The sequence below is a fragment of the Theropithecus gelada genome, chromosome 20 (genome assembly GCF_003255815.1).
Source record: "Theropithecus gelada isolate Dixy chromosome 20, Tgel_1.0, whole genome shotgun sequence".
Lineage (NCBI taxonomy): Eukaryota > Metazoa > Chordata > Mammalia > Primates > Cercopithecidae > Theropithecus > Theropithecus gelada.
Genome location: NC_037688.1, coordinates 25790060 through 25817518, shown reverse-complemented (window position 1 = coordinate 25817518; position 27459 = coordinate 25790060). Strand labels below are relative to the sequence as shown.

The following is a 27459-nucleotide window of genomic DNA, read 5'->3' as shown; positions in this document are numbered from 1 at the left end:
AAAAAAAAAAAAAGAAAAGCCAAAAAAATGTAAAATGTAGAGCCCAGTCTTTCCGTGTCTGTGTGTGTGTGTGTGTGTGTGTTTGAGTGTTAGGAGAGAGAGGAAATGACTAAGAAGATGCTATTCAATCTATCAATCCACCCGTCCATCCATTCGTTTATTCAACAAGTATTTATTGGGCACTTTTTTTTTTTTTTTTGTAGAGACGGAGTTTTCTCTCCTGTTGCCCAGGCTGGAGTGCAGTGGTGCGATCTCGGCTCACCGCAACCTCCGCCTTCTGAGTTCAAGCAATTCTCCTGCCTCAGCCTCCTGAGTAGCTGGGACTACAGAGGCATGCCACTAAGCCCAGCTAATTTTTGTATTTTTAGTAGAGGTGGGGTTTCACCATATCGGTCAAGCTGGTCTCAAACTCCTAACCTCAGGCGATCCATCCTCCTTGGCCTCAGCCTCCCAAAGTGCTGGGATTACAGACATGACCACCACACCCAGCCTATCGAGCACCTCTTACATACCAGCCACTGTGCTGGTTTCTTGAGATATATTGGTGAATGAGAAACCCCTCCCCTCAAGGCACCCACAAACAATATAATTTGTTTATAGAGACAAACAAACAATATAATGCTTTGTTGTTGTTGTTGTTTGAGATGGAGTCTCACTCTATCGCCCAGGGTGGAGTGGCGCGATCTCAGCTCACTGCAAGCTCCGCCTCCTGGGTTCACACCATTCTCCTGCCTCAGCCTCCCCAAACGATATAATTTTAGATAACTATAACTGCTATAAAGAAAAATGAGCCGGGCGCGGTGGCTCAAGCCTGTAATCCCAGCACTTTGGGAGGCCGAGACAGGTGGATCACGAGGTCAGGAGATCGAGACCATCCTGGCTAACACGGTGAAACCCCGTCTCTACTAAAAAAATACAAAAAACTAGCCGGGCGAGGTGGCGGGCGCCTGTAGTCTCAGCTACTCGGGAGGCTGAGGCAGGAGAATGGCGTGAACCCGGGAGGCGGAGCTTGCAGTGAGCTGAGATCTGGCCACTGCACTCCAGCCTGGGCGACAGAGCGAGACTCTGTCTCAAAAAAAAAAAAAAAAGAAAAATGAAACTGGATAAGCGAATACAGTGATGAGGTGTGCTGTGTTATACAAGGTGGTCAGGGAAGGCTTCTCTGAGATGATGACACTGTGGCTGAGATGTGAGGGAGTCATGTGAGGAGTCAAAGGGAGAGCATTACTGGAGGAAATTTCAAGTATAATGGTAAGAATGAGACTGATCGACCAGGCGCAATGGCTTAAGCCTGTAATCCCAGCACTTTAGGAGGCCAAAGTGGGAGGATTGCTTGAGCCCAGGAGTTTGAGACCAGCCTGGGGAACAAAACAAGACCCTGTCTCTACAAATTTTAAAAGTATTGTTAACTTTTATAAGGGCCATAATGGTATGGTAATTGCCATTTATTTATTTATTTTATTTTTCAGAAACAGGGTTTTATTATGTTGCCCAGGCGGGCCTCAAACTCCTGGGCTCAAGCAATCCTCCTGTTTCAGCCTCCCAAGTAGCTAGGACTACAGTAATGGCCCAGTGCATCTGGCTTGTAGTTGTCTTTAAAAAGGAGCCATTGGCCGGGCGCGGTGGCTCAAGCCTGTAATCTCAGCACTTTGGGAGGCCGAGATGGGCACATCACGAGGTCAGGAGATCGAGACCATCCTGGCTAACACGGTGAAACCCCGTCTCTACTAAAAAAAATACAAAAAAAAAACTAGCTGGGCGTGGTGGCGGGCACCTGTAGTCCCAGCTACTCGGGAGGCTGAGGCAGGAGAATGGCGTAAACCCGGGAGGCAGAGCTTACAGTGAGCCGAGATCCGGCCACTGCACTCCAGCCTGGGCGACAGAGTGAGACTCCGTCTCAAAAAAAAAAACAAAAAAAAGGAGCCATTACCATTTCTTTATTTATTTATTTAGAGACAGAGTCTTTCTCTGTCCCTCAGGCTAGGTGCAGTGGCACAACACCCAGCCAATTTTTGTATTTTTAGCAGAGATGGGGTTCGCCATGTTAGTCAGGCTGGTCTCCAACTCCTGACCTCAGGTGATCCACTTCAGCCTTCCAAAGTGCTGTGATTTCAGGCATGAGCCACGCGCCCAGCCTAAAAAGAGCCCTTACCTTTTAGAGAGGCATACTTAAAAATGGATGAAATAGATGTCTATGATTTGCTTTAAAATAATCTGTAGAAAGGGGTGAGTGAGAGATCAGTGAAATAAGATGGACCATCATTTGATAATCGTTGAAACTGGGTGATGGCTACATGGGAGTTAATACACTTTTCTCCCTCCTTTCTCATGTATTTGCAATTTTCCCTATAAAAAGTGTTTTGGTCTGGTCACAGTGGCTCATGCTTATAATCCCAACACTGTGGGAGGCTAAGGTGGGAGGATCGCTTGAGACCCGGAGTTTGACACCAGCCTGGGCAACATGGTGAAATCTCGTCTTTATAAAAAAAAAAAAAAAATTAGCTGGGTGTGGTGGCCCCACCCTGTAGTCCCTGCTACTCAGGAAGCTGAGGTGGGAGGATCACCTGAGCCCCGAAGTTTGAGGCTGCAGTGAGCCACCACGGCACCACTGCACTCCAGCCTGGGCCACAGAGCAAGATACAGTTTCAAAAAAAAAAAAAATTTTGCGTTGTTGTTGTTGTTAACTAAGCTTCTCAGATTCACCCAGATTCGGAGTCAGTGAGATCTCACATGGTCAGTTTCACAGGAGGGCAGGCTTTCTGCATAAAAACAGGAAGCTCAGAGCGCTCGGGGGCAGGGTGTGCTGTGACTTCACTGTGTTTTTGCAGAAACAGATCTAATAGCCCTGGGGGATGAGCAGACTAGGTTAAGCAAAAGAGACAGCAAGTCTGAATTTGAGGTTAAATGTGAAATCACACATGCTGCCTAGTAGATGTTTGGTCAGCACTTGCTCCTGGATCCTGGGGCCCCTACAGAGCCCACCCTCCACCCCCATGTGCTTATGCCAGCACATGAGATAGCTGGAGACTTATCCAGCCACCTCACTGCACACCCCAGCAAATGGCCAGCACCAGTGGGTGATCAGGAAAGGATGCCCAGACAAACTGATAGGTATAAGGAATTTGAGGCCAGGCGCAGTGGCTCACTCCTGTAATCCCAGCACTTTCGGCGACTGAGGTGGGCAGATCACTTGAGGTCATGAGTTTGAGACCAGCCTGGCCAACATGGAGAAACCCCCGTCTCTACTAAAAATACAAAAATTAGCCAGGCATGGTGGCGTGCGCCTATAATCCCAGGAGGCTGAGGCAGGGGAATCACTTGAACCCAGGAGGTGGGGGTTGCAGTGAGCTGAGATTGCGCCACTGCACTCCATCCTGGGTGACAGAGCCAGACTCTGTCTCAAAAACAAAACAAAACAAAAAGATGTAAGGAATTTGAGGCCTTTCCTAGAGGCAGCAGCTGGAAGTGTAGGGATTGAAGGAACCCCTCATCTGACCAGCTGCTCAATTTTCTCACCTACACAATAAGACTGGTTCCTTAAGTACACAGCCACATGAAAAAAAGCAAAAACCAGGGCCAGGCGCAGTGGCTCACTCCTATATTCCAGCACTTTGGGAGGCTGATGCGGGAGGATCACTTGAGGCCCGGAGTTCAAGACCAGCCTGGCCAACATGACAAAAACCCGTCTCTACTAAAAATGCGACTATTTAGCCAGGAGTGGTGGTGGGTGCCTGTAGCCTTGGTTACTCTGGAGGATGAAGTACGAGAATCTCTTGAACCCTGGAGGCAGAAGTTACAGTGAGCCGAGATTGCGCCACTGCCTTCAGCCTGAGCAACAGAGTGAGACTTCATCTCAAAAAAAAAAAAGAAAAGAAAAAGAAAAAAAAACCAGACTTTTGGGTCAGGCCCTCCGGGAAGATGACTGCAGTACAAGGGGCCAAGGTTAAAGTGGATGGTGGTGAGTCAAAACTGAGCAAGAACAAGCTGAAGAGATACCTGAAAGCCAAGAAGAAAGTGGCAGAGAAGGCGGCCATGCAGTAAGAGCTCAGTGAGAAACAGCTAAGCCCAGGTCACTGCTGCTGCCACCAGCCATACCACTGACAATGGTGTGGGTCCTGAGGAGGAGAGCCTGGACCCAAATCAGTGCTACAAAATCCACAGCCAAGGCCAGGCCCAGTGGTTCACACCTGTAATCCTAGCACTTTGGGAGGCTGAGGCAGGCAGATCACTTGAAGTCAGGGGTTCGAGGCCAGGCTGGCCAACATGCTGAAACCTCATCTCTACTAAAAATACAAAAATTAGCTGGGAATGGTGGCACATGCCTGTAATTTCAGCTACTTGGGAGGCTGAGGCAGGAGAATCACTTGAATCTGGGAGGTGGAGCTTGCAGTGAGCTGAGACTGCGCTACTGCACTCCAGCCTGGGCGACAGAGTGAGACTCTGTCTCAAAAAAAAAAAAAGATTTGCAGTCAGGTAGGTCAATGGGAAAGATCCATACCCCAACAAGATCCATGTAGACATCTCCCTCACTGACTTCATCCAAGAATACTGTCACCTACAAACTGGGGATCTCCAGACTGATATCACCTTAAAGGTGGCAGGTAGGATCCATGCCAAAAAAGCTTCTGGAGGAAAGCCGAACTTCTATGATTTTTTTTTTTTTTGAGATGGAGTTTCATTCTTGTCGACCAGGCTGGAATGCAGTGGCACAATCTCAGCTCACTGCAACCTCCTCCTCCCTGGGTTTAAGCAATTCTCCTGCCTCAGCCTCCCTAATAGCTGGAATTACAGGCATGTGCCACCATGCCTGGCTCAATTTGTATTTTCAGGAGAAACGAAGTTTCCCTATGTTGGTCAGGCTGATCTCAAACTCCCAATCTCAGGTGATCTGCCTGCCCTGGCCTCCCAAAGTGCTGGGATTACAGGCGTGAGACACAGTTCCCAGCCATGAACTTCTATGATCTTTGAGCAGAGGGGGTCAAGTTGTAAGTCATGGCCAAATTCAGGAATTATAAATCAGAAGAATAACTCATATTAATAACAAACTGTGTTGGGGAAACATAATTGGAAATCAGGGGAATCCTGGGAAAAACACAGAAGAGTGAGCAGAGCTTCATTCCCTATGAGATCACACTGCTGTGGCCTTGCTTGCATATGTTACCTCATCTTCACTTTGGTCTCAAAGACAAGGAAACAAGGTATGGTCAGAGATACTTGGACTTGATCCTGAATGACTTTGTGAGGCAGAAATTTATCATCCGCTGTAAGATCATCACGTGTATAATAAGTTTCTTAGGCCAGGCGCAGTGGCTCACGCCTGTAATTCCAGCACTTTGAGAGGCCAAGGCAGGCAGATCACCTGAGGTCAGAAGTTCAAGACCAGTCTGGACAACATAGTGAAACCCCACCTCTACTAAAAATACAAAAATTAGATAGGCGTGGTGGCAGGCGCCCATAATCCTAGCTACTCAGGAGGCTGAAGCAGGAGAATTGCTTGAACCCAGGAGGTGGAGGTTGCAGTAAGCCAAGATTGTACCACTATACTCCAGCCAGAGCAGTAAGAGCAAAACTCCATCTCAAAAAAAAAAAAAAGTTTATTGGATGAGCTGGGATTCCTAGAGATTGAAACTCCCATGAATGAACATCATCCCAGGGGGAGCTATAACCAAGCCTTTCATCACTTATCACAAGCTGGACATGAACTGCTCCAGAACTCTACCATAAGATGCTAGTGGGTGGTGGCATTGACCAGGTTTATGAAATTGCATTCCAGTTCTGGAATGAAGGAATTGATTTGACGTAAAATCCTGAGTTCAGCACCCCTGGGTTCTGCATGGCCTATGCAGACTATGGTAATCTCATGTAAATCACAGGGAAGATGGTTCCAGGGATGGTGAAGCATAATACAGGTAGTTACAAGGTCACCTACTATCCAGATGTCCCAGAGAGATAAGCCTGCAATATTGACTTCACCCTACTCTTCCAGAGGATCAGCATGATAGAAGAGCTTGAGAAAGCCCTGGGGGTGAAGCTGCAGAAAGTAACCAGTTTGAAACTGAAGCAACTGGCAAAATTCTTGATGATATCTGTGTGCAAACGCTATTGCATGCCCTCCACCTAGGACCACAGCCAGGCTCCTTGACGAGCTTGTGGGTGAGTTCCTGGAAGTGATTTGCATCAATTCTACATTCATCTGTGATCACCCCCAGATAATGAGCCCTTTAGCTAAATGGCACCACTCTAAAGAAGGTCTGGCCCAGCGCTTTAAGCTATTTGTCGTAAAGAAAGCAATAAGCAATGCCTACACTGATCTAAATGATCCTATGCAGCAGCGGCAGCTTTTTGAAGAACAGGCCGCAGGTGATGATGAGGCCATGTTCATAGATGAAAACTTCTGTGCCGCCATGGAATACGGGCTGTCCCCCACAGCTGCCTGGGGCATGGGTATTGACCGGGTCACCATGTTTCTCACAGACTCCACCAGCAACTCGGAAGGCTGAGGCAGGAAGACCGCCTGAGCCCGGGAGTTTGAAGTTTCAGGGAACAACACAGTGAGACCCTGCCTCTAAAAGGAATTTTTTTTTTTTAAAGACAGAGTTTCGCTCTAGTTGCCCAGGATGGAGTGCAGTAGCACGATCTCAGCTCACTGCAACCTCCGCTTCCTGGATTCAAGCGATTCTCCTGCTGCAGCCTCCCAAGTAGCTGGAATTACAGGTGTGCACCACCACACCTGGCTAACTTTTGTATTTTTTGTAAAGACGGGCTTTCATCATGTTGCCTAGGCTGCTCTCTAACTCCTGAGCTCAAGCAATTGGCCTCCTAAAGTGCTGGGATTACAGGTATGAGCCACCATACCCAACCTTTTAAAAATTTTCTTTTCTCTTTTGTTTTCTTTCTTCCTTCCTTCTTTCCTTCCTTCTTTCCTCCTTTCCTTCTTTTCTTTTTCTTTTTTTTTTTTTCTAATGATTTTGAGACGGAGTCTCGCTCTGTCACCCAGGCTGGAGTGCAGTGGCCGGATCTCAGCTCACTGCAAGCTCCTCCTCTTGGGTTCACGACATTCTCCTGCCTCAGCCTCCCGAGTAGCTGGGACTACAGGCAACCGCCACTTCGCCCGGCTAGTTTTTTGTATTTTTTCGTAGAGACGGGGTTTCAGGCTGGGCGCGGTGGCTCAAGCCTGTAATCCCAGCACTTTGGGAGGCCGAGACGGGCGGATCACGAGGTCAGGAGATCGAGGCCATCCTGGCTAACACGGTGAAACCCCGTCTCTACTAAAAAATACAAAAAAACTAGCCGGGTGAGGTGGCGGGCGCCTGTAGTCCCAGCTACTCGGGAGGCTGAGGCAGGAGAATGGCATAAACCTGGGAGACAGAGCTTGCAGTGAGCTGAGATCCGGCCACTGTACTCCAGCCTGGGTGACAGAGCGAGACTCCGTCTCAAAAAAAAAAAAAAAAAAAAAGAGACGGGGTTTCACCGTGTTAGCCAGGATGGTCTCGATCTCCTGACCTCGTGATCCGCCCGTCTCGGCCTCCCAAAGTGCTGGGATTACAGGCTTGAGCCACCGCGCCCGGCCTTCTTTTTCTTTTTCTCTTTTTTTATCTTACGAAAAATGTTTCAGAAAAGGTATTTTATTTATTTTTATTTATTTATTATTTTTTTTGAGACGGAGTCTCGCTCTGTCGCCCAGGCTGGAGTGCAGTGGCACAATCTCGGCTCACTGCAAGCTTCGCCTCCTGGGTTCACGCCATTCTCCTGCCTCAGCCTCCCGAGTAGCTGGGACTACAGGCGCCTGCCACCACGCCCGGCTAATTTTTTGTATTTTTAGTACAGGGTTTCACAGTGTTAGCCAGGATGGTCTCGATCTCCTGACCTCGTGATCTACCCGCCTCGGCCTCCCAAAGTGCTGGGATTACAGGCGTGAGCCACCGTGCCCAGCCAGGTATTTTATTTTTAAGACAGGGTCTTGCTCTGCCCAGAGGCTGGAATGCAGTGGAGCGACCATAGCTCACTGTAGCCTCTAACTCCTGGGCTCAAGCAATTCTCCCACCTCAGCCTCCTGAGTAGCTAGGACTACAGGCATGTGCCACCATGCCCAGCTACTTTTTAAACAATTTTTAGAGAAGGGGTCTCACTATGTTTCCCAGGCTGGTCTTGAAATCCTGGCCTCAAGCAATCCTCATGCCTTGGCCTCCCAAAGTGCTAGGATTACAGGCATGAGCCACCACCTCCTGTCCCCTGAGGTTTTTTTTTTTTTTGAGATGGAGTCTTGCTCTGTTGCCCAGGCTGGAGTCTAGTGGCACAATCTCAGCTCACTGCAAGCTCTGCCTCCCAGGTTCACGCCATTCTCCTGCCTCAGCCTCCCAAGTAGCTGGGACTACAGGCGCCTGACACTGTGCCCAGCTAATTTCCCTGAGATACTTTTGAAGGCCTTGCTGGGTCCAGTTCTTGCACCCCAGGGCCCTCCAGTCCCCTCCCCACCCTCGGCTGATGGCACTACCTCAAGGACATGGGATAGCATGCAACCTTGTGTCCCAGATCCTCGGTACTGCCTGAAATCAGGCAGAGCCCAGCTGCAAGAGGAACTCAATGGCACACATGAGACCGAAGTCATCAATCATCTCTGTCAAAAAGCAACCCAGGACCAGGCGCGGTGGCTCAGTCCTGTAATCCCAGCACTTTGGGAGTCCAAGGCGGGTGGATCATCTGAGGCCAGGAGTTCACAGCCAATGTGGTGAAATTCCGTCTCTACTAAATATACAAAAATTAGCTGGGTATGGTGGTGCATGCCTGTAGCTCCAGCTACTAGAGAGGTTGGGGTGGGAGGATTGCTTGAACCTGGGAGGCAGAGGTTGCAGTGAGCCAAGATGGCACCATTGCACTCCAGCCTGGGCAACAGAGCAAGACCCTGTCTCAAAAAAAAAAAAAAAAAAAAAAGGCTGGGTGCAGTGTCTCATGCCTGTAATCCCAGCACTTTCGGAGGCCAAGGCTGGTGGGTCACTCGAGGTCAGGAGTTCCAGACCATCCAGCCTGATCAACATGGTGAAATCCCATCTCTACTAAAAAATATATATATATAAATTAGCCAGGCATGGTGGTGCATGCCTGTAATCCCAGCTATTTGCGAGGCTGAGGCAGGAGAATCGCCTGAACCTGGGAGGTGGAGGTTGCAGTGAGCCGAGATCATGCCACTGCACTCCAGCCTGGGCAACAAGAACAACAAGAACAAAACTCTGTCTCCAAAAAAAAAAAAAAAAGCACCCCAGGAATGTTGGACAGAGAGGCTGGCAGGGTAGGGGTTGGTAGGGGTTGAGGAGAAGGTTCAAGATGCATTCAGGAGATTCAGGAGATAAAAGATGCATTTGGGGTTATTGCACTTCTCCTAGAAAGATAAACATTGACTGCCTTTTGAGGAAGAAAAATGTTGTTAGCTATTTGCCATTTCGGGAAGGGTGGCTTCAGCTTGGTGATTGGAGGATGTTTGTCTACAGTGGCCAGGCTGTTTTCTGGCTTGGAAGACTATTGTTTCTTGGGAATTGTCTGTATCAGACATCATGGGAGCAGATCCAGGGCAATATCAAAGGGAAGCATGAGTCTCCAGGACCAGGGGGCTTGGATGCAGATGATCATCATCTGGGCACTGCTGGATACTGAGTAAGCCCCACCTGCACCCCACCCCTGCACTCTGAGCATGGGAGGCAGCCTGTGCACCTATAACTCAGCCTGACCTTTTCCTTCTCTGCATACTCTTGAAATACACTGGAGATGAGTAGGGGCGGGTGAGCTGCACACCAGAATAAGTTTGGTCCTTGGAACAAACTGTTTCTACCGCTGCCTCCCCTGCATGTCTTGATCTATGCAAACACTGCATAGAAGAGGAAGTAGAGGGAAAAGCTGCTCACCGACCTACTCCTTCCTTGTAGTAAGATTTCCTATCCTGGCCTTGCCTCAACAGCCCTACCAGTTGGAGGCTGAGGTTGCACCAAGGCCCTGTGGTGGGACGTAGCATCACTGATGTGGCCAGATTTGGGAGGACAGGAAGGTTAGTTCTATTTGCTGAGACTGGAGAGGCTGGTGGGAGCAGACTCTCCAGGAGTTGAAAGCCAAAGAAAGAAATTTGGTAGATTTCTGCAATGAGAAGCCACAGAAGAGCTTTAGGCAGGAGGATGCATTGGCTTTTGTTTTTGTTTTGTTAGAGATGAGGTCTCACTCTGTTGCCCAGGCTAGGGAGCAGTGGTGCAATCATAACTCACTGCAACCTTAAACTCCTGGGCTCAGGCAAACCTCCCACCTCAGCCTCCTAAGTACCTGGGACCACAGGCATGCACCACCTTTTTTTTTTCTTAGAGAGAGTTCTCACTATGTCGCCTAGACTGGTCTCAAACCTCTGGCTTCAAGAGATCCTCTTACCTCGACTCCCAAATTACTGGGATTAAAGGCATGAGCCACCATGTCCTACCAGATTTTGTTAAAAGAGGAACAGGCCAGGCTTGGTGGCTCACATGAACACTCATGCCCCAGAGGTAAACAAGTATTAGCCAACAAGGTGGTCTATCCTCCCCATAACCTCACCCAAAGCCATCTCTGTGCTCTCCCCCTTGCATGGGAAATAGCACACACTAGTGAAGTCTTGTCTTAGGATCTGCCAATATCAGTGACACAGACCTGAGAATAGGAATAATTTGGGGTCAGAGGCTATAATCTAAGTTAGCTAGATGCTGGCAGTGGGCAGAATGGAAACGAGGCAGAGGCAGGGAAACTCAGGGCCTGACTCCAGAGCCAACCCTAAGTGTCACCGCTGATACCTCCTTACTGTCTCCCACCAACCCTGCTTCAAAGCATCTCCAAATCCTGTGTGTTCAACCTCCAAACATCTCCCAGGTATGTGTCTTTCCTGTTCCCACTGCTTCTCCCCCGCACAGGCCCCTTCATTCCTTGTCCCCTCCTGATCTCCTGACCTCCAGCCCATTCCCTCTAGAGAAACCATATCTATTTCTTTCATTTAAAAAAATTTGGGCTAGGCGCGGTGGTTCAAGCCTGTAATTCCAGCACTTTGGGAGGCCGAGACGGGCAGATCACGAGGTCAAGAGATCGAGACCATCCTGGCTAACACGGTGAAACCCCATCTCTACTAAAAAATACAAAAAACTAGCCGGGCAAGGTGGCGGGTGCCTGTAGTCCCAGCTATTCGGTAGGCTGAGGCAGGAGAATGGCATAAATCTGGGAGGTGGAGCTTGCAGTGAGCTGAGATCCGGCCACTGCACTCCGGCCTGGGCGACAGAGCAAGACTTCGTCTCAGGAAAAAAAAAAAAAAGGCCCGGGTGTGGTAGTTCACCCCAGTAATCCCAGCATTTTGGGAGGCTGAGGCAGACAGATTGCTTGAGACCAGGAGTTTGAGACCAGCCTGGGCAACATGGCAAAACCCCATCTCTACTAAACATACAAAATTTAGCCAGGCTTGGTGGCACATGTCTGTAGTCCCAGCTACTCGGGAGGTTAAAGCACAAGAACCGCTTGAACCCAGGAGGCAGAGATTGCAGTGAGCCAAGATTGTGCCACTACACTCTAGCCTGGGCAACAAAGTGAGACTCTGTCTCAAAACAAACAAACAATAAAAGGTCCCCTTCGGCAGCAGTAGACGTGAGAGTTAACCCACCTCGAGCACTTGGTCATCAATCTGCCTTCCTCCTGGATAGCAGACACTGGGCAACATCAAATGTGCAGTCCCTGAAATACATCAAAGCTAGGATCACTTCCCCTCCTGGGTAGCTTGGGACCTCCAGTCCCTTTGGAAGAGCTGGCTTATTTTCTTTTTAGGAGGCCTTCTTGCATCTCTAGTTGTCAGGTTTAGGTCACACTACCCATGCACTGATCAGCCCTGCCACGTAGGGGAGACTCCAAAGATGGAGCAGCTCCACTGGGTGCCAAGGTTCAGAGCAGAGTCTTGAGAGCCTGAGGGGCAGGAGGAGGCAAAGGTCTCTGAGGACCAAGGGGTTTGGCCACAGTCCCTGAAGCTCTCAGGTGGTGGGGCTTCTGTGAGCATGCACATCCCTTATGCATGTGTGATTGTGTGCTTGTGTGCTTGTGTGGTTGGGGGGTCCTTCCTGGAGGAGGCACCTAGGTTGAGGGCCCCAGGCTGGGAATGGGGTGGGGCCTGTTGTCAAGGAAGATAACTCAGCCCTGGAGGTTTCCGTGAGAGCTCCAGTCACAGGAGCCACAAGATAAGAAGAGTGTGGCTGCAGAACCCAGGTGGCAGGCCTTTCCTCAGGCCCCTTACTCCTGACCTGGACGAGGCTGGGGCTTCCTCACAGAGGTAGGAGGTATCCTGGCCAGCAGCGCAGCCAGAAGCTCTAGGAGGAAGGTGCTGTGGTCGGGGACTCTGCTGCCCTAGATATGATTTCATTTCCTTCCATGCAGATGGCTGGGTGGGTTCCTGCTCTGTTGAGTCAATGTTCCCCGGCAGTGGCCAGATGCTTGCTCTGCCCTCATCCCTCCACTGGGGTCCTGGGGAGGTGTGGCAGATCCTTAGGAAGGAGCTCTTTCCTAAGGCTGATTGGAGAACGTGGGGTGGGGTGGGGGGACAGAGGGGTGCTCCTGACAGGTCCTAGTAGCTGGGAGAGTCCCCAGGGTATAGACTTGAGGCCCTAGGTATAGACTTGAGGGCCTAAATTACGGGAGACAGAAGGCCAGGGCCAGGGGGCCCCTTCCTGAATCCAGTCCACAGGGTTAACCCCTCATTTCCAGAGCCTATCTCCTCCCCCACACCCACCCACACAACCCAGCACCAGGAAATCCAGAGCCCAGAGCACTGTGGTCACAGGGACACATGTGGCCCTGGGTGTGGCCGGGACACGTTGCAGGCGGCTGGGGACATGATGTGGTCCGCAGATCTCCCAGGGCAGGGCAGAGGGCCACTGTTTGGGAGAAGCACCCCAGGCCCTCTCTCTTAGAGAGGGGGCCTAGGGGCAGCAGAGGAGCCACGTGGGTTGGACCCCTGGGGACAGTGGGAGGGGTAACAGGGAGAGTGCAGGGGCCTGAGACAGGCCGCGAGTGGGTGCCCAGGACAGGGATCCGCCCAGCCAGCGGGAGCGCCTTTGGGGATGACGGCGGGAGGGCTGGGCGCCCCCTGGTGGCCACACTGTGCGGTGCCGCCGCTCCCCGCACATCCTTCGCGGGGCCCTGTGACTTCGTTACCCTCCTCGTGAGGCCACTCCGCCGGGTGGCCTGAATCGAGGGTCAGGACTCCATCGTCGTGCTCTGCCCCTCGCCCGCCCCTCTCAGGCTCTCTGACCGCCACCCCTGCCCGCCTGCCCGGCCCTGCACAACATGCAGCCCGCGGGCCTTGAGGGTTCCGGCACGTTTGGTCGGTGGCCTCTGCTGAGTCCGCTGCTCCTGCTCCTGCTCCTGCTGCTGCTGCTCCAGCCTGTAACCTGCGTCTACACCACGCCGGGCGCCCCCAGAGCCCTCACCACGCTGGGCGCCCCCAGAGCCCACACCATGCCAGGCACCTACGCTCCCTCGACCACACTCGGTAGTCCCAGCACCCAGGGCCTGCGAGAGCAGGCACGGGCCCTGATGCGGGACTTCCCGCTAGTGGACGGGTGCGTAATTGCTGCAAGGGGGCTATGGGACTGAGCGCACTCCTGGGCAAGGGAGGGTCCCAGAGTATGCAGGGCTGTGGAGGAGGCTGCCTCACATCTCACCTGGATGCCCTCTCCCGTCATGCATGGATACTCTTTCCCCTCTGTCACCCCCTCTTAGGTGGGCACTCCTAGCCCCGGCCTCAGGGGGTCTCAGTATAGTCGTGTGACAATGTGGGATGGGAATCCCCAGATGTGTCCTTCCTGAACTGGAGGGCTAAGAGGCCCATCTGTCTGTTCTTCACCTGACCCTGCCTTGACATCCCTCCAGCCACAACGACCTGCCCCTGGTCCTGAGGCAGGTTTACCAGAAAGGGCTACCGGATGTTAACCTGCGCAATTTCAGCTACGGCCAGACCAGCCTGAACAGGCTTAGAGATGGCCTCGTGGGCGCCCAGGTACCACAGGGATATATGAGGTGCCACAGCATGGCTGCTGGGGTATACTGGAGAGAGTGGGGACCCCAGAGATCACAAGTTAGTCACATGAGAACTCAGTTACCATAGTGACCCCAAAAGTGTCATGATATGGATGCTGGGGGCTGCAGAGGCTACAATGAACCAGCTTGGTGGCCAGGAAGACCCCGTGGAAGAAGCAGTGCATTACATGTGACCTCCTGGCCCACTGGGTGCTGTGTCAGCTGTGGAGGCTGTGAGCAGTCCAGGGTGCTCCAAAGCAGCCCCTGTCCAAGCCAACCCCTGGCTTTCCCCCTAGTTCTGGTCAGCCTACGTTCCATGCCAGACCCAGGACCGGGATGCCCTGCGCCTCACCCTGGAGCAGATTGACCTCATTCGCCGCATGTGTGCCTCCTATTCTGAGCTGGAGCTTGTGACCTCGGCTAAAGGTAGGTGAGTTGATGGGAAGTGTTAGGAACTTGATTGAGCTACTCCAGACCTTGAGAGTAATCACCTGACCTACTGCCCCCAGCCCTGAATGACACCCAGAAATTGGCCTGCCTCATCGGTGTGGAGGGTGGCCACTCGCTGGACAATAGCCTCTCCATCTTACGTACCTTCTACATGCTGGGAGTGCGCTACCTGACGCTCACCCACACCTGCAACACGCCCTGGTGAGCCTAGCACAGATGGTGTGGGACTGCCGCGGCAGGGGCAGAGATGTGCCTGAGGTCACTGTGGTCCCAGAACAAGCTTTACCCATGGGGTCTGGCACTGACTCGAGTGGGGAGGGAAGCTGGGATTCTGGTTTTCAGAATATGACTGGACCCCTGGCCAGACGTGGTGGCTCACACCTGTAATCGCAACACTTTGGGAGGCTGAGGCGGACAGATGACTAAAGGCCAGGAGTTCGAGACTAGCCTGGCCAAGATGGTGAAACCCTATCTTGACGGAAAATACAAAAATTAGCCATGCGTGGTGGTGCATGCCTGTAATCCCAGATACTCGGGAGGCTGAGGCACGAGAATCTCTTGAACCCAGGAGGTGCAAGTTGCAGTGAGCCAAGATCGCACCACTGCACTCCTGCCTGGGAGACAGAGCGAGACTCTATCTCAAAAAAAAAAAAAAGAAAAAAAGAAAAGGGGAAAAAAAAAAAAAGACTGGACCCAGCAGGGCACTCCTGCTGCCAGGCATGGCCCATTTGCATGGCCCATTTTGGATCCCTGTTTTTGTTTCAGGGGGTTGCAGGGATAGAGGGTGGGTAGGGCCTCTAGGCTCTTGAGGCCACGGAACAGCTACCAGTTAGACTGCTTCCTGGCCACCTGCAGGGCAGAGAGCTCAGCTAAGGGCGTCCACTCCTTCTACAACAACATCAGCGGGCTGACTGGCTTTGGTGAGGTGAGGACCCTGGTTCACAACTCCACCCCACACAGATGTGCACACCCCAGCTGTTTCTTACAGATAAATGTACACACATGGGCATCCCTGATACCCTTCCCCCAACATGTCCCTGCAGAAGGTGGTGGCAGAAATGAACCGCCTGGGCATGATGGTAGACTTGTCCCACGTCTCAGATGCTGTGGCACGGCGGGCCCTGGAAGTATCACAGGCACCTGTGATCTTCTCCCACTCGGCTGCCCGGGGTGTATGCAACAGTGCTCGGAATGTTCCTGATGACATCCTGCAGCTTCTGGTGAGAAACGGCCCAGCACAGGAACCTCAAGCAAGAGGTTCAAACCAGGAGCCCTTTGGCCAGGCACGGTGGCTCACACCTGTAATCCCAGTGCTTTGGGAGGCAGAGGTGGGTGGATCACTTCAGGTCAGGAGTTCAAGACCAGCCTGGCCAACATGGGGAAACGCCATCTCTACTAAAAATACAAAAATTAGCCAGGTGTGGTGGCATATTCCTGTAATCCCAGCTACTTGGGAGGCTGAGGCAGGAGAATCTCTGGAACCTGAGAGGCGGAGGTTGCAGTGAGCCAAGATCACACCACAGCACTCCAGCCTGGGTGACAGAGTGGGACCCTGCCACGGAAAACAAAGACAAAAACAAAAAACAGGAGCCCTCAAACCTGAGGCCCTGCTCCCTCCACTTCCTCTAACTTCAGGGTGAACACCTTTTGCTCCACAGCCCCACAGTCCACACCCAGGAGTGGGGGGTTCTAGATGATAAATATGTATATTCCTCTACTCCTCAAAGTAAGTGCCAAGACACCTGTGCCAGACCAGGGCCTAGACTCTGCCATTCACACAAAACCAGAGAGGTAAAATTTCCTCTGACTCCTGAAGCCAGGACTGAACACCCCCTCCAGGGATCCAGAGGGTGGCAGGGTGGGAATGCAGTTTGCTGAGGGGCCAGGCTGAGTGTCCACTTGCCCGCCCCTGCAGAAGAAGAACGGTGGCATCGTGATGGTGTCTCTGTCCATGGGAGTAATACAGTGCAACCCGTCAGCCAATGTGTCCACTGTGGCAGGTAACCCCTACTCCTGGGCTCTCTGAACAGTTCTGATTTGCACCTGAAGACTTGGGAGGGCCTCAGTACTGTCCCAGTGGTTTCACTGAAAAAAATGCAATGATAGACAGTACACAGCACCTTGGTCATGTGGAGCTGCAGCCACAGAGTCAATGCTGCAGTCCTGATGGGTATAAGGGAGGAAGCTACACATAGAACCTGAGTGCTAACTGTCTGCGCCTCTGCAGGGGGTCACAAAAGCACCCTGCCTCAGCCTCTGGCCAAGAGACTGGAAGGCCCCTTAGGTCTCTGGGGTCTTTGTCGATTGTACTCTTTGTCCCTCTGTCATCTCCCACAACCATAGAAAAGAGTTCCTACCGGCCAGGCGCGGTGGCTCACGCCTGTAATCCCAGCACTTTGGGAGGCCGAGATGGGCAGATCATGAGGTCAGGAGATCGAGACCATTCTGGCTAACATGGTGAAAACCTGTCTCTACTAAAAATACAAAAAATTAGCCAGGCGTGGTGGCAGGCGCCTGTAGTCCCAGCTACTCAGGAGGCTGAGGCAGGAGAATGGCGTGAACCCAGGAGGCGGAGCTTGCAGTGAGCCGAGATTGTGCCACCGCACTCCAACCTGGGCAACAGAGCGAGACACTGTCTCAGAAAAAATAAAAAAGGAAAAGAAAAGAGTTCCTACCAGATTCTAAAGAGACTAGAGGCAGGTTTAATCCTAGGTGGGAAATGGCCCAGACAGGTGGCTCTGTGGATCCACTCCAAACCTGAAGTCCAGGCCAGAACCAGCTGAATCCATTCAGGTCAAACCTCAGGGTTCTCAGGTTGCCAAGCTATGTGGCAGGCCATGAAGGAATTAGCCTGCCTGGCCTACAGGCTGCAAAGAGACTCACTGCCGTCCAGCCCAGTGGCACCCCTGCCCTGGAAGCCCTACGCAGCTGACTCTCCACCTGCCCCCTCCCCAGATCACTTCGACCACATCAAGGCAGTCATCGGATCCAAGTTCATTGGGATTGGCGGAGATTATGATGGGGCTGGCAAGTGAGTGCTTCCCTGTGGCTTGTCTGGAGCTAGCTGTACAGCAGTGGGGACTTCACAGTCACCATAGCCATCATGTCCTTTAGGCCTTGACCACCTGGCATCTCCCTACTCCCAGGATCAGTTCTTTGGGTTCTCCTGTTTGTCTTCATCCCAGTGACCCCACTTTGGACGTTATACTTGGCTAAACTACCAGACAGAGCTCATCCCCCAGCCCCAGTAGACCCACTCTCTCTGAACAGACCGTCAGCAAGGTCTGGTGTGTGCTGACCATCTTCTCTGCCCTGTGCACAGTGGCTGTGTTTGCAACCATTATTTTCTGAAGAAGCTCTTCCTCTCCTTCTCCTTTTCCTTCTCCTTCTCCTTCTCTTCCTCCTCCTCCTCCTTTTTCTTCTTCATCTCCTCCTCCTCCTTCTTTCTTCTTCTCTTTCTTCTTTCTTCCTTTTCTTCTTCTCTTTATTCTTCTTCTTTTCTTCTCAGGGTATTGCTCCGTTGGCCAGGCTGGGGTGCAGTGGCGCAATCTTGGCTCACTGCAGCCTTGACTTTCTGGGCTCAAGTGATCCTGCCATCTCAGCCTGCAAGTAGCTGTGGCTACAGGCATGTGCCATCATGCCCAGATAATTTTATTTTTTGCAGAGATGGGTTCTTACTATGTTGCCCAGGCTGGTCTTGAACTCCTGGACTCAAATGGTCCTCCTGCCTTGGCCTCCTAAAATGCTGGGATTACAGGCCTGAGACACCTCACTGGGCCTTTTCTTCTTCTTCTTTTTTTTTTTTTTTTTTTTTTTTGAGATGGAGTCTCACTCTGTTGCCCAGCCTGGAGTGCAGTGGCGCAGTCTCAGCTCACTGCAACCTCTGCTTCCTGGGTTCAAGTGAATCTCCTGCCTCAGCTTCCCAAGTAGTTGGGATTATAGGCATGCGCCACAATGCCCAGCTAATTTTCTTTCTTTCTTTCTTTGGAGACAGAGTCTCACTCTGTTGCCCAGGCTGGAGTGCAGTAGCATGATCTGGGCTCACTGTAAGCTCCGCCTCCTGGGTTCATGCCATTCTCCTGCCTTGGCCTCCCGAGTAGCTGGGACTACAGGCGCCCGCCACCACGCCCAGCTAATTTTTGTGTACTTTTAGTAGAGACGGGGTTTCACCATGTTAGCCAGGATGGTCTCGAACTCCTGACCTCGTGATCCTCCTGCCTCAGCCTCCCAAAGTGCTGCGATAACAGGCGTGAGTCACCACGCCTGGCCTCTTTTTTGTATTTTTAGTAGAGACTGGGTTTCACCATGTTGGCCAGGCTGGTCTCGAACTCCTGACCTCAAATGATCCACCCACTTTGTCCTCCCAAAGTGCTGGGATTACAGGTGTGAGTCACCACACCTGGCCATTTTCTTCTTTTTAACTCTGGTTGGTAGGGGGGATCATTTGCATTCAGTAAAAGGCATAGATCTTAATAGTATGATTCAATGAGTTTTGATAAATATTCAAGGAGGTTTTGAGGCCTCCTTCTGAAGGATGAAGAGCAGAGGAGGATTACCTACTCTCTCCAAGTCTCCACTTCCCATACCTGACTAGGGCTGGGGTTTCACGGACCCTGGACTGTGGTTCTCAGTCAGGATCAGGGAATCAGGTCTGAAACCCACTGGCTGGTGGCCACATAGATTCCCTCAGGGGCTGGAGGACGTGTCCACATACCCGGTCCTGATAGAGGAGTTGCTGAGTCGTGGCTGGAGTGAGGAAGAGCTTCAGGGTGTCCTTCGCGGAAACCTGCTGCGGGTCTTCAGTCGAGTGGAAAAGGTACTCTGGGCTGGGCAAGAGAGTAGCCGAGGGGTCTGAGCAGGTGTGTCGAGGACAGCTGTGGAAGCTGAGCACCAACTGCCACCTCTAGGTACAGGAAGAAAACGAATGGCGAAGCCCGTTGGAAGACAAGTTCCCGGATGAGCAGCTGAGCAGTTCCTGCCGCTCCGACCTCTCACGTCTGCGTCAGAGACAGAGTCTGACTTCAGACCAGAAACTCACTGAGATTCCCACACACTGGACACCCAAGTTATCAGCCAAGTTGTCACTCTCAGAGTCCTCCCCCAACATGGCCCCAGTCTTCACAGTTGTGGTCACCTTCCCAGTCCTTATTCTGTGGCTCTGATGACCCAGTTAGTCCTGCCAGATGTCACTGTAGCAAGCCACAGACACCCCACAAATTTCCCCTGTTGTGCAGGCACAAATATTTCCCGAAAATAAATGTTTTGGACATAGAACCAGACATGAGTTTCCTTCTCTGCAGTGGGGTCTGGTGGCATAGTCTCCCAATGCTGGTGGTTGGTAGGGGAATCCTTCATTTCAGCCACCAGTTGTTCAAGGAAAGACTGTTGGCAGGAGCCGGAGGTGACCCAGGTGGTTGGGCTCAGCACTGGACGAAAACAGTGGTGAATCCGGTGGCAGGAGGTAGACCCTATTCCGTATTCCTTCTGAGTAGCTCATCTCTTACTTTTTATTTTTACTTATTTATCTATTTATTTTTGAGGCAGAGTCTCACTTTGTCCCCCAGGCTGGAGTACAGTGCCACAATCATAGCTCATTGCAGCTTTGAACTCTTGGGCTCAAGTGATCCTCCTGCCTCAGCCTCTCAAGTAGCTGGGATTATAGGCATGCACCACCACACTCAGCTAATTTATTTTATTTTATTTTTACTTTCTGGATTTTTTTTTTTTTTTTTTTGAGACAGAGTCTTGCTCCGTCGCCCAGGCTGGAGTGCAGTGGCACAATCTTGGCTCACTGCAAGTTCCACCTCCCAGCTTCAAGTAATTCTCCTGTCTCAGCCTCCTGAGCAGCTGGGACTAGAGGCGCCACCACCATGCCCGGCTAATTTTTGTATTTTTAGTAGAGATGGGGTTTCACCTTGTTGATCAGGCTGGTCTCGAACTCCTGACCTCAGGTGATTCACCTGCCTCGGCCTCCCAAAGTGCTGGGGGATTACAGATGTGAGCCACCGTGCCTGGCTTTTTATTATTTTATTTTTTATTATTATTGTTTTGAGATGGAGTCTCGCTCTGTCGTCCAGGCTGGAATGCAGTAGCGTGATCTCAGCTCACTGCAACCTCAGCCTCCCGGTTTTAAGCGATTCTCCAGCCTCAGATCCTGAGCAGCTAGGACTACTAGCACGCACCACCACACCCAGCTGATTTTTCTTTTTTCGGTAGAGATGGAGTTTCACTATATTAGCCAGGCTGGTCTCAAACTCCTGACCTTGTGATCCACCCGCCTTGGCCTCCCAAAGTGTTGGGATTATAGGCGTGAGCCACCGCATCCGGCTAGCTTTCTTTTTTTCATCACTTCACTTAGAAGGAAGATTTTTAAAATTTTTTTATAGAGACAGGGATCTCCCTATGTTGCCCAGGCTGGTCCCCAACTCCTAGACTCAAGCAATCCTCCCACCTTGGCCTCCCAAAGTGCCAGGATTATAGGAGTGAGCCACCATGCCCAGATGGAGTAGGGTAACTTTGATTTACCTAGTCAACCATAAGCAAACATTTTAAACTGTGCTTATGTATTATTTTGATAACATTTAAAAAATTAATTGTAACTTCATGCCCTCTCCTTTCATGTGTCTAATGTAGGAAATAGGGAGTCCTCTGAACCTCTTCCAGTTCTGGGGGCTGCCCATTAAAATAATACTTTTTTTTTTTTTTCCTGAGATAGGGTCTCACTCTGTCACCGCTGGAGTGCAGTAGCACGATCATGCCTCACTGCAGCCTCAACCTCCTGGGTTCAAGTGATCCTCCCACCTCTGTTTCCTGAGTAGCTGGGGCTATAGGCGCGCACCACCATGTCCAGATAATTTTTGTATTTTTTGGAGAGACGAGGTTTCACCATGTTGCCCAGGCTGGTCTCAAACTGCCAGACGCAAGTGATCCACTCACCTTGCCCTCCCAAAGTGCTAGGATTACAGGCATGAGCCTCTGCACCCGGCCTAAACAATTTAAAATAATAGGCTGGGAGCGGTGGCTCACACCTGTAATCACAGCACTTTGGGAGGCCAAGGCGGGCAGATCACAAGGTCGAAGATCGAGACCATCTTGGCTAGCATGGTGACCCCCCATCTCTACTAAAGACACAAAAAATTAGCCGGCTGTAGTGGCACACGCCTGTGGTCCCAGCTACTCAGGAGGCTGAGGCAGGAGAATTGCTTGAACCCAGGAAGCAAAGGTTGCAGTGAGCTGAGATCACACCACTAAACTCCAGCCTGGGTAACAGAGTCAGACTCCATCTCAAAAAAAAACCCAAAACAAAACTAAATTAATAATAATAATATAGGAAACAGCTGTACATGCAATTCTTCTACACTTTTCTTAAACTATTAGCAAAGTTGCCATTCTTCATGTTGTTACAAGTCACTTAAATAAAGACCTTCATGGCAGGTCGGGAGACCAAAATAAACATGACCTTTCTCTGCCCTTCCTGAGAGAACCAAAGCTAGAAGCAGCTGGGTCACACTTGGCCATTAACCCCCAGGCATGAGAAGGAGCAGACAGCAACGAACAAGGGGAAGCAGTCACCAGAGGCCAAGGCCCTACTCGATGTGCCCTCTCAGAAAGGGATGCACATTTATCAGGGAGCCCAGGTGGAAAAACAAGAGACAGAAACAGATGCAGAGGGAGGATAATTTAGATTCGGTTTGTGTCATTGACCTTTCTCAGCAGGACCTGGTTCAAGCCGAGGGGTTCAGATGCTACCCAGATGCAGGGTTTGTTTTTTTTTTTTTGAGACGGAATTTTGCTCTTGTTGCCCAGGCTGGAGTGCAGTGGCGCGATCTTGGATCACTGCAACCTCTGCCTCCCAGGTTCAAGCGATTCTCCTGCCTCAGTCTCCTAAGTAGCTGGGATTACAGGCACCCGCCACCATGCCCAGCTAATTTTTGTGTGTGTGTGTATTTTTAGTAGAGACAGGGTTTCACTATGTTGGCCAGGCTGGTTTCCAACTCCTGACCTCAGGTGATCCACCCACCTTGGCCTCCCAAAGTGCTGGGAATATAGGCGTGAGCCACAATGCCCGGCCTTTTTTTTTTCTTTTCTTTTTTTTTTTGATACAGGGTCTCACTCCCATTGCCCAGGATGGAGTGCAGTGGCAGGATCTCAGCTCACTGCAGCCTCAACTTCCTGGCCTCAAGTGATTCTCCTACCTAAGCCTCTGGAGTAGCTGGGACCTCAGGTGCGCACCACCATGCCTGGCTAGTATTTTGTATTTTTAGTAAAGATAGCATTTCACCATGTTGCCTAGGCTGGTCTCAAACTCCTGGACTCAAGCAATCTACCTGCCTTGGCTTCCCAAAGTGCTAGGATTGCAGACATGAGCCACTGCACTGGCCCAGATGCAGTTGTTTTGTTTGTTTGTTTTGAGACGGAGTCTCGCTCTGTAGCCCAGGCTGGAGTGCAGTGGTGCAATCTCGGCTCACTGCAACCTCCGCCCCCCAGATCCAAGTGATTCTCCTGCCTCAGCCTCTTGAGTAGCTAGGATTACAGGCAGGTGCCACCATGCCTGGCTAATTTTTGTATTTTTAGTAGAGATGGGGTTTCACTGTGTTGGCCAGGCTGGTCTCAAATTCCTAGACTCAAGCAATCTGCCCACCTCAGCTTCACAAAGTGCTGGGATTACAGGCATGAGCCACCACGCCCGGCCCGAGATGCAGTTTTGACATCATTTCCCCTGCACCAGGGTTTTCTCAACAGGAAATGATGAGGGGCTGCTGGAAGCTGCCTTGTGTTGTCTTNTATCCAGGCCTCAGCCACAGGCTCTGGTCTCGTAGCCCACCTGACACTCCCCACTCTCAGGGCCTGTTTCCTAGGTTCTCCCTGTCCCTTCAGTGGCCCAGTGGCCCTACTCCAAGTTGTCATACTTGCTAAATACTCCCCTCCCCAGGCAGGGCTCATCTGTCCAAGATAAGCTCCACTCCCAGCCCTGCAGACCAGCTGTGGGCTGACCATCTGCTCAGCAGGTGGAGGCTACAGAAGCCCAGTCCTCCAGGAGCCTCCACGGTTGCATTCACTAGCCTGAAGAACTTGGCCTTCAGTTTCCCCTGTATGACTAGGGCTGGTGGGTAGCAGGCCCTAACCCAGGATCAGGGCTGAGGTCCCACAGCTGGCTGGTGGGTGGCCACACAGGTTCCCTCAGGGGCTGGAGGACGTGTCCACATACCCAGTCCTGATAGAGGAGTTGCTGAGTCGTAGCTGGAGTGAGAAAGAGCTTCAAGGTGTCCTTCGTGGAAACCTGCTGCGGGTCTTCAGACAAGTGGAAAAGGTAAGCTGGGCTGGTGGACAGGATGGTTCAGTGGTTTGAGCAAGGGAGGAGATTGCTGTGGGAGCCTCTGACTGCGGACTTCCTCCCCCAGGTGAGAGAGGAGAGCAGGGCGCAGAGCCCCATGGAGGCTGAGTTTCCATATGGGCAACTGAGCACATCCTGCCACTCCCACCTCGTGCCTCAGAATGGACACCAGGCTATGCATCTGGAGGTGACCAAGTAGCCAACCAGTCGGGTCCCCTGGAGGTCCTCAGATGCCTCCCCATACCTTCTTCCAGGCCTGGTGGCTGCTGCCACCTTCCCAACTGTCATCCAGTGGCTTTGCTGACACGGCCGGTCCCCCAAGAGGTGACTGTGGCAAAGTCTCACGAAGCCCCCCGTCCTAGTTCATTCATAAGCACGTGCTGAGAATAAACATTTTACACATGGAGCCAGGTGCACATGTCCTTCCTTCTCCCTAGCGGGAGTGGGGGCAGGTGGGCTCTTGGTCAGTGAGGGATCTTGTGGTCTAGCCACAGCTGGTCAAGGTGGGTGCTTCCCACTCACCTCCAGCTTTGGCTCTCTCAGGAAGGCCAGAGGCATCTTATGAAATTCTTAAGCTAAAAGCTTGAGCCCACAGAAGAACACAAAGGAAGTGAGTTCAGTTTCAGTCCCTTCGTGGAGTGTGACAGTGGGGTGCTTCCCAGTTTCTCTCCAAGAGGTTAAATGTGTTTGTTTTCTTTAGAAGCTGATACTGGCTGGGTGCGGTGGCTCAAGCCTGTAATCCCAGCACTTTGGGAGGCCGAGACGGGTGGATCACGAGGTCAGGAGATCGAGACCATACTGGCTAACACGGTGAAACCCCGTCTCTACTAAAAAATACAAAAAACTAGCCGGGCGAGGTGGCGGGCGCCTGTAGTCCCAGCTACTTGGGAGGCTGAGGCAGGAGAATGGCATGAACCCGGGAGGCGGAGCTTGCAGTGAGTTGAGATCCGGCCACTGCACCCCAGCCTGGGCGACACAGCGAGACTCCGTCTCAAAAAAAAAAAAAAAAAAAAAAAAAAGAAGCTGATACTATTTATAGAATAAAGAACTTGGCCGGGTGCGGTGGCTCACACCTGTAATCCCAGAATTTGGGAGGTGGAGGCGGGCAGATCATGAGTTCAGGAGATCAAGACTATTCTGGCTAACACAGTGAAACCCCGTCTCTACTGAAAATACAAAAAATTAGTCGGACGTGGTGGCACGTGCCTGTGGTCCCAGCTACTTTGGAGGCTGAGGCAGGAGAATCACTTGAACCCAGAAGACAGAGGTTGCAGTGAGCCGAGATTGCACCACTACACTCCAACCTGGGCAAAAGAGTGAGACTCCGTTCCCGCCGACCCCCCTAAAAAAGAATAACTTGTTTGGAATTATCTGGAGAGTACCTTTGTAAAAGATTTCTCAGATTAGGTCCTCTGATTTTTTTAAAAAACTTATTTTAAAATGTGGGGGTGCAGAATCACCAAATCTTAAAAAAAAAAAAAAAAAAGGAAAGAAATGAAACTCATGGGGTCTGCATGACTCACTCGAATGGCCTCTTCCTTTGGCCGCTTTCCTCTCCAGTTGGGCCAGAGCCAGATCTAAGTTTCTTCCATGGGAACCTTGAATTGGGAGAAAGAATGACTCCAGTGCCACCTATGTTATAAACCAAGGGTCTATATATGTCTGGGTCTGTTCCATTTATTTGGACTATGTGTTTATCATATTAATACCACACTGTCTTTTATTTTTATTTTTATTTTTTTTGAGACGGAGTCTCGCTCTGTCACCCAGGCTGGACTGCAGTGGCCGGATCTCAGCTCACTGCAAGCTCCGCCTCCCGGGTTCACGCCATTCTCCGGCCTCAGCCTCCCGAGTAGCTGGGACTACAGGCGCCCGCCACCTCGCCCGGCTAGTTTTTTGTATTTCTTTTTTTTTTTTTTTTTTTTTTTGAGACGGAGTCTCGCGCTGTGTCACCCAGGCTGGAGTGCAGTGGCGCGATCTTGGCTCACTGCAAGCTCCGCCTCCCAGGTTCACGCCATTCTCCTGCCTCAGCCTCCGAGTAGCTGGGACTACAGGCGCCCGCCACCTCGCCCGGCTATTTTTTTGTATTTTTAGTAGAGACGGGGTTTCACCGTGTTAGCCAGGATGGTCTCGATCTCCTGACCTCGTGATCCACCCGCCTCGGCCTCCCAAAGTGCTGGGATTACAGGCTTGAGCCACCGCGCCCGGCCAGTTTTTTGTATTTCTTAATAGAGACGGGGTTTCACCGTGTTAGCCAGGATGGTCTCGATCTCCTGACCTCGTGATCCGCCCGTCTCGGCCTCCCAAAGTGCTGGGATTACAGGCTTGAGCCACCGCGCCCGGCCCACACTGTCTTCATTACAGCAACTTTAAAATAAGTTTTGAGGCAGGGCACGATGGTTCATGTCTGTAATCCTAGCACTTTCGGAGGCCAAGGGAGGCGGATCACTTCAGGTCAGGAGTTTGAGATCAGCGTGGCCAACATGGTGAAACCCCGTCTCCACTAATAATACAAAAAGTAGCTGGGCATGGTGGAACAGGCCTGTAATCCCAGCTACTCAGGAGGTTGAGACATGAGAATTGCTTGAACCTAAGAGGAGGAGGTTGCAGTGAACTGAGATCACACCAGTGCACTCCAGCCTGGGCAACAGAGTGAAACTGTGCCTCATAAAATATAAAATAAATAGCCGGGCATGGTGGCTCACGCCTGTAATCCCAGCACTTTGGGAGGCCAAGGCAGGCGGATCACAAGGTCAGGAGATCGAGACCATCCTGGCTAACATGGTGAAACCCCATCTCTACTAAAAATACAAAAAATTAGCCCAGTGTGGTGGCGAGCACCTGTAGTCGCAGCTGCTTGGGAGGCTGAGGCAGGAGAATGGCATGAACCTGGTAGGCGGAGCTTTCAGTGAGCCGACATCACACCACTGCACTCCAGCCTGGGAGATACAGCAAGACTCCGTCTCAAAAAAAAAAAAAAAAAGAACAAGCAGAAATGTAAGACCAGGCACCCACCCTATACCCATTAAGCACTTAACCACCATATGCTTTTTTCTTTTTTCAACCCAGGCTGGAGTGCAATGGTGGGATCTTGACTCACTGCAACCTCCGCCTCACAGGTTCAAGTGATTCTCCTGCCTCAGCCTCCCAGATAGCTGGGATTACAGGTGCCCACCACCACGCCTGACTAATTTTTGTATTTTTAGTAGAAACGGGGTTTCACCATATTGATCTTGCTGGTCTCGAACTCCTGACCTCAGGTGATCCAACCGCCTCGACCTCCCAGGTGGCTGGCCTGCTTTTTTTTTTTTTTTTTTTTTTTTTTGGAGAGAGAGTCCTGCTCTGTCGCCCAGGCTGGAGTGCAGTGGCGCAATCTTGGCTCACTGCAAGCTCCACCTCCTGGGTTCATGCCATTCTCCTGCCTCAGCCTCCCAAGTAGCTGGAACTACAGGCGCGGCCACCACACCCGGCTAATTTTTTGTATTTTTAGTAGAGACGAGGCCGGGCGCGGTGGCTCAAGCCTGTAATCCCAGCACTTTGGGAGGCCGAGACGGGTGGATCACGAGGTCAGGAGATCGAGACCATCCTGGCTAACACGGTGAAACCCCGTTTCTACTAAAAAA

The 27459-nt window shown here is 51.4% G+C and overlaps 3 protein-coding genes and 1 pseudogene across 5 annotated transcripts in view; 3 read left to right on the top strand and 1 right to left on the bottom strand.

Moving 5' to 3' along the window:
- Window positions 1–19392, bottom strand: part of DUS2 (dihydrouridine synthase 2) — a 93487-nt gene extending 74095 nt beyond the window's left edge. The window contains exon 1 of the mRNA XM_025370239.1: window positions 19217–19392. The gene's annotated coding sequence lies outside the window, so the exon portion shown is untranslated. The remainder of the gene's footprint in view (window positions 1–19216) is intronic.
- LOC112614078 lies at window positions 3919–12277 on the top strand (annotated as a pseudogene).
- LOC112614082 (dipeptidase 2) lies at window positions 12187–19781 on the top strand. Of its 3 annotated transcripts, XM_025370242.1 has the most exons (11): window positions 12187–12355; window positions 13276–13595; window positions 13906–14032; window positions 14349–14478; window positions 14562–14703; window positions 15358–15427; window positions 15546–15722; window positions 16418–16502; window positions 17458–17533; window positions 19183–19318; window positions 19410–19781. In XM_025370242.1, the coding sequence occupies exons 2-11, from the start codon at window positions 13321–13323 to the stop codon at window positions 19662–19664; spliced, it is 1473 nt and encodes a 490-aa protein (XP_025226027.1). In that variant the 5' UTR covers window positions 12187–12355; window positions 13276–13320; the 3' UTR covers window positions 19665–19781. The 3 variants fall into 3 exon arrangements, with proteins under 3 accessions (XP_025226027.1, XP_025226029.1, XP_025226028.1); XM_025370244.1 differs by lacking the exons at window positions 13276–13595; window positions 13906–14032 and having other exon boundaries at window positions 12223–12307; XM_025370243.1 differs by lacking the exons at window positions 12187–12355; window positions 13906–14032 and having other exon boundaries at window positions 13321–13459; window positions 14347–14478.
- Window positions 19782–22164: 2383 nt separating this feature from the next.
- LOC112613835 (dipeptidase 3-like) lies at window positions 22165–24236 on the top strand. The gene is made up of 3 exons (XM_025369721.1): window positions 22165–22262; window positions 23677–23812; window positions 23904–24236. The coding sequence occupies exons 1-3, from the start codon at window positions 22165–22167 to the stop codon at window positions 24033–24035; spliced, it is 366 nt and encodes a 121-aa protein (XP_025225506.1). The 3' UTR covers window positions 24036–24236.
- Window positions 24237–27459: the final 3223 nt, after the last annotated feature.

Coding starts and splice junctions, on each gene's coding strand:
- LOC112614082 (XM_025370242.1), top strand. CDS start 13,321: ATGCAGCCCGCGGGCCTTGAGGGTTCCGGCACGTTTGGTCGGTGGCCT. Junction 13,596..13,905: donor GACTTCCCGCTAGTGGACGG/GTGCGTAATTGC, acceptor ACATCCCTCCAG/CCACAACGACCTGCCCCTGG. Junction 15,723..16,417: donor ATGACATCCTGCAGCTTCTG/GTGAGAAACGGC, acceptor CCGCCCCTGCAG/AAGAAGAACGGTGGCATCGT.
- LOC112613835 (XM_025369721.1), top strand. CDS start 22,165: ATGCAGAGGGAGGATAATTTAGATTCGGTTTGTGTCATTGACCTTTCT. Junction 22,263..23,676: donor AGATGCTACCCAGATGCAGG/GTTTGTTTTTTT, acceptor GTGGCCACACAG/GTTCCCTCAGGGGCTGGAGG. Junction 23,813..23,903: donor TCTTCAGACAAGTGGAAAAG/GTAAGCTGGGCT, acceptor TTCCTCCCCCAG/GTGAGAGAGGAGAGCAGGGC.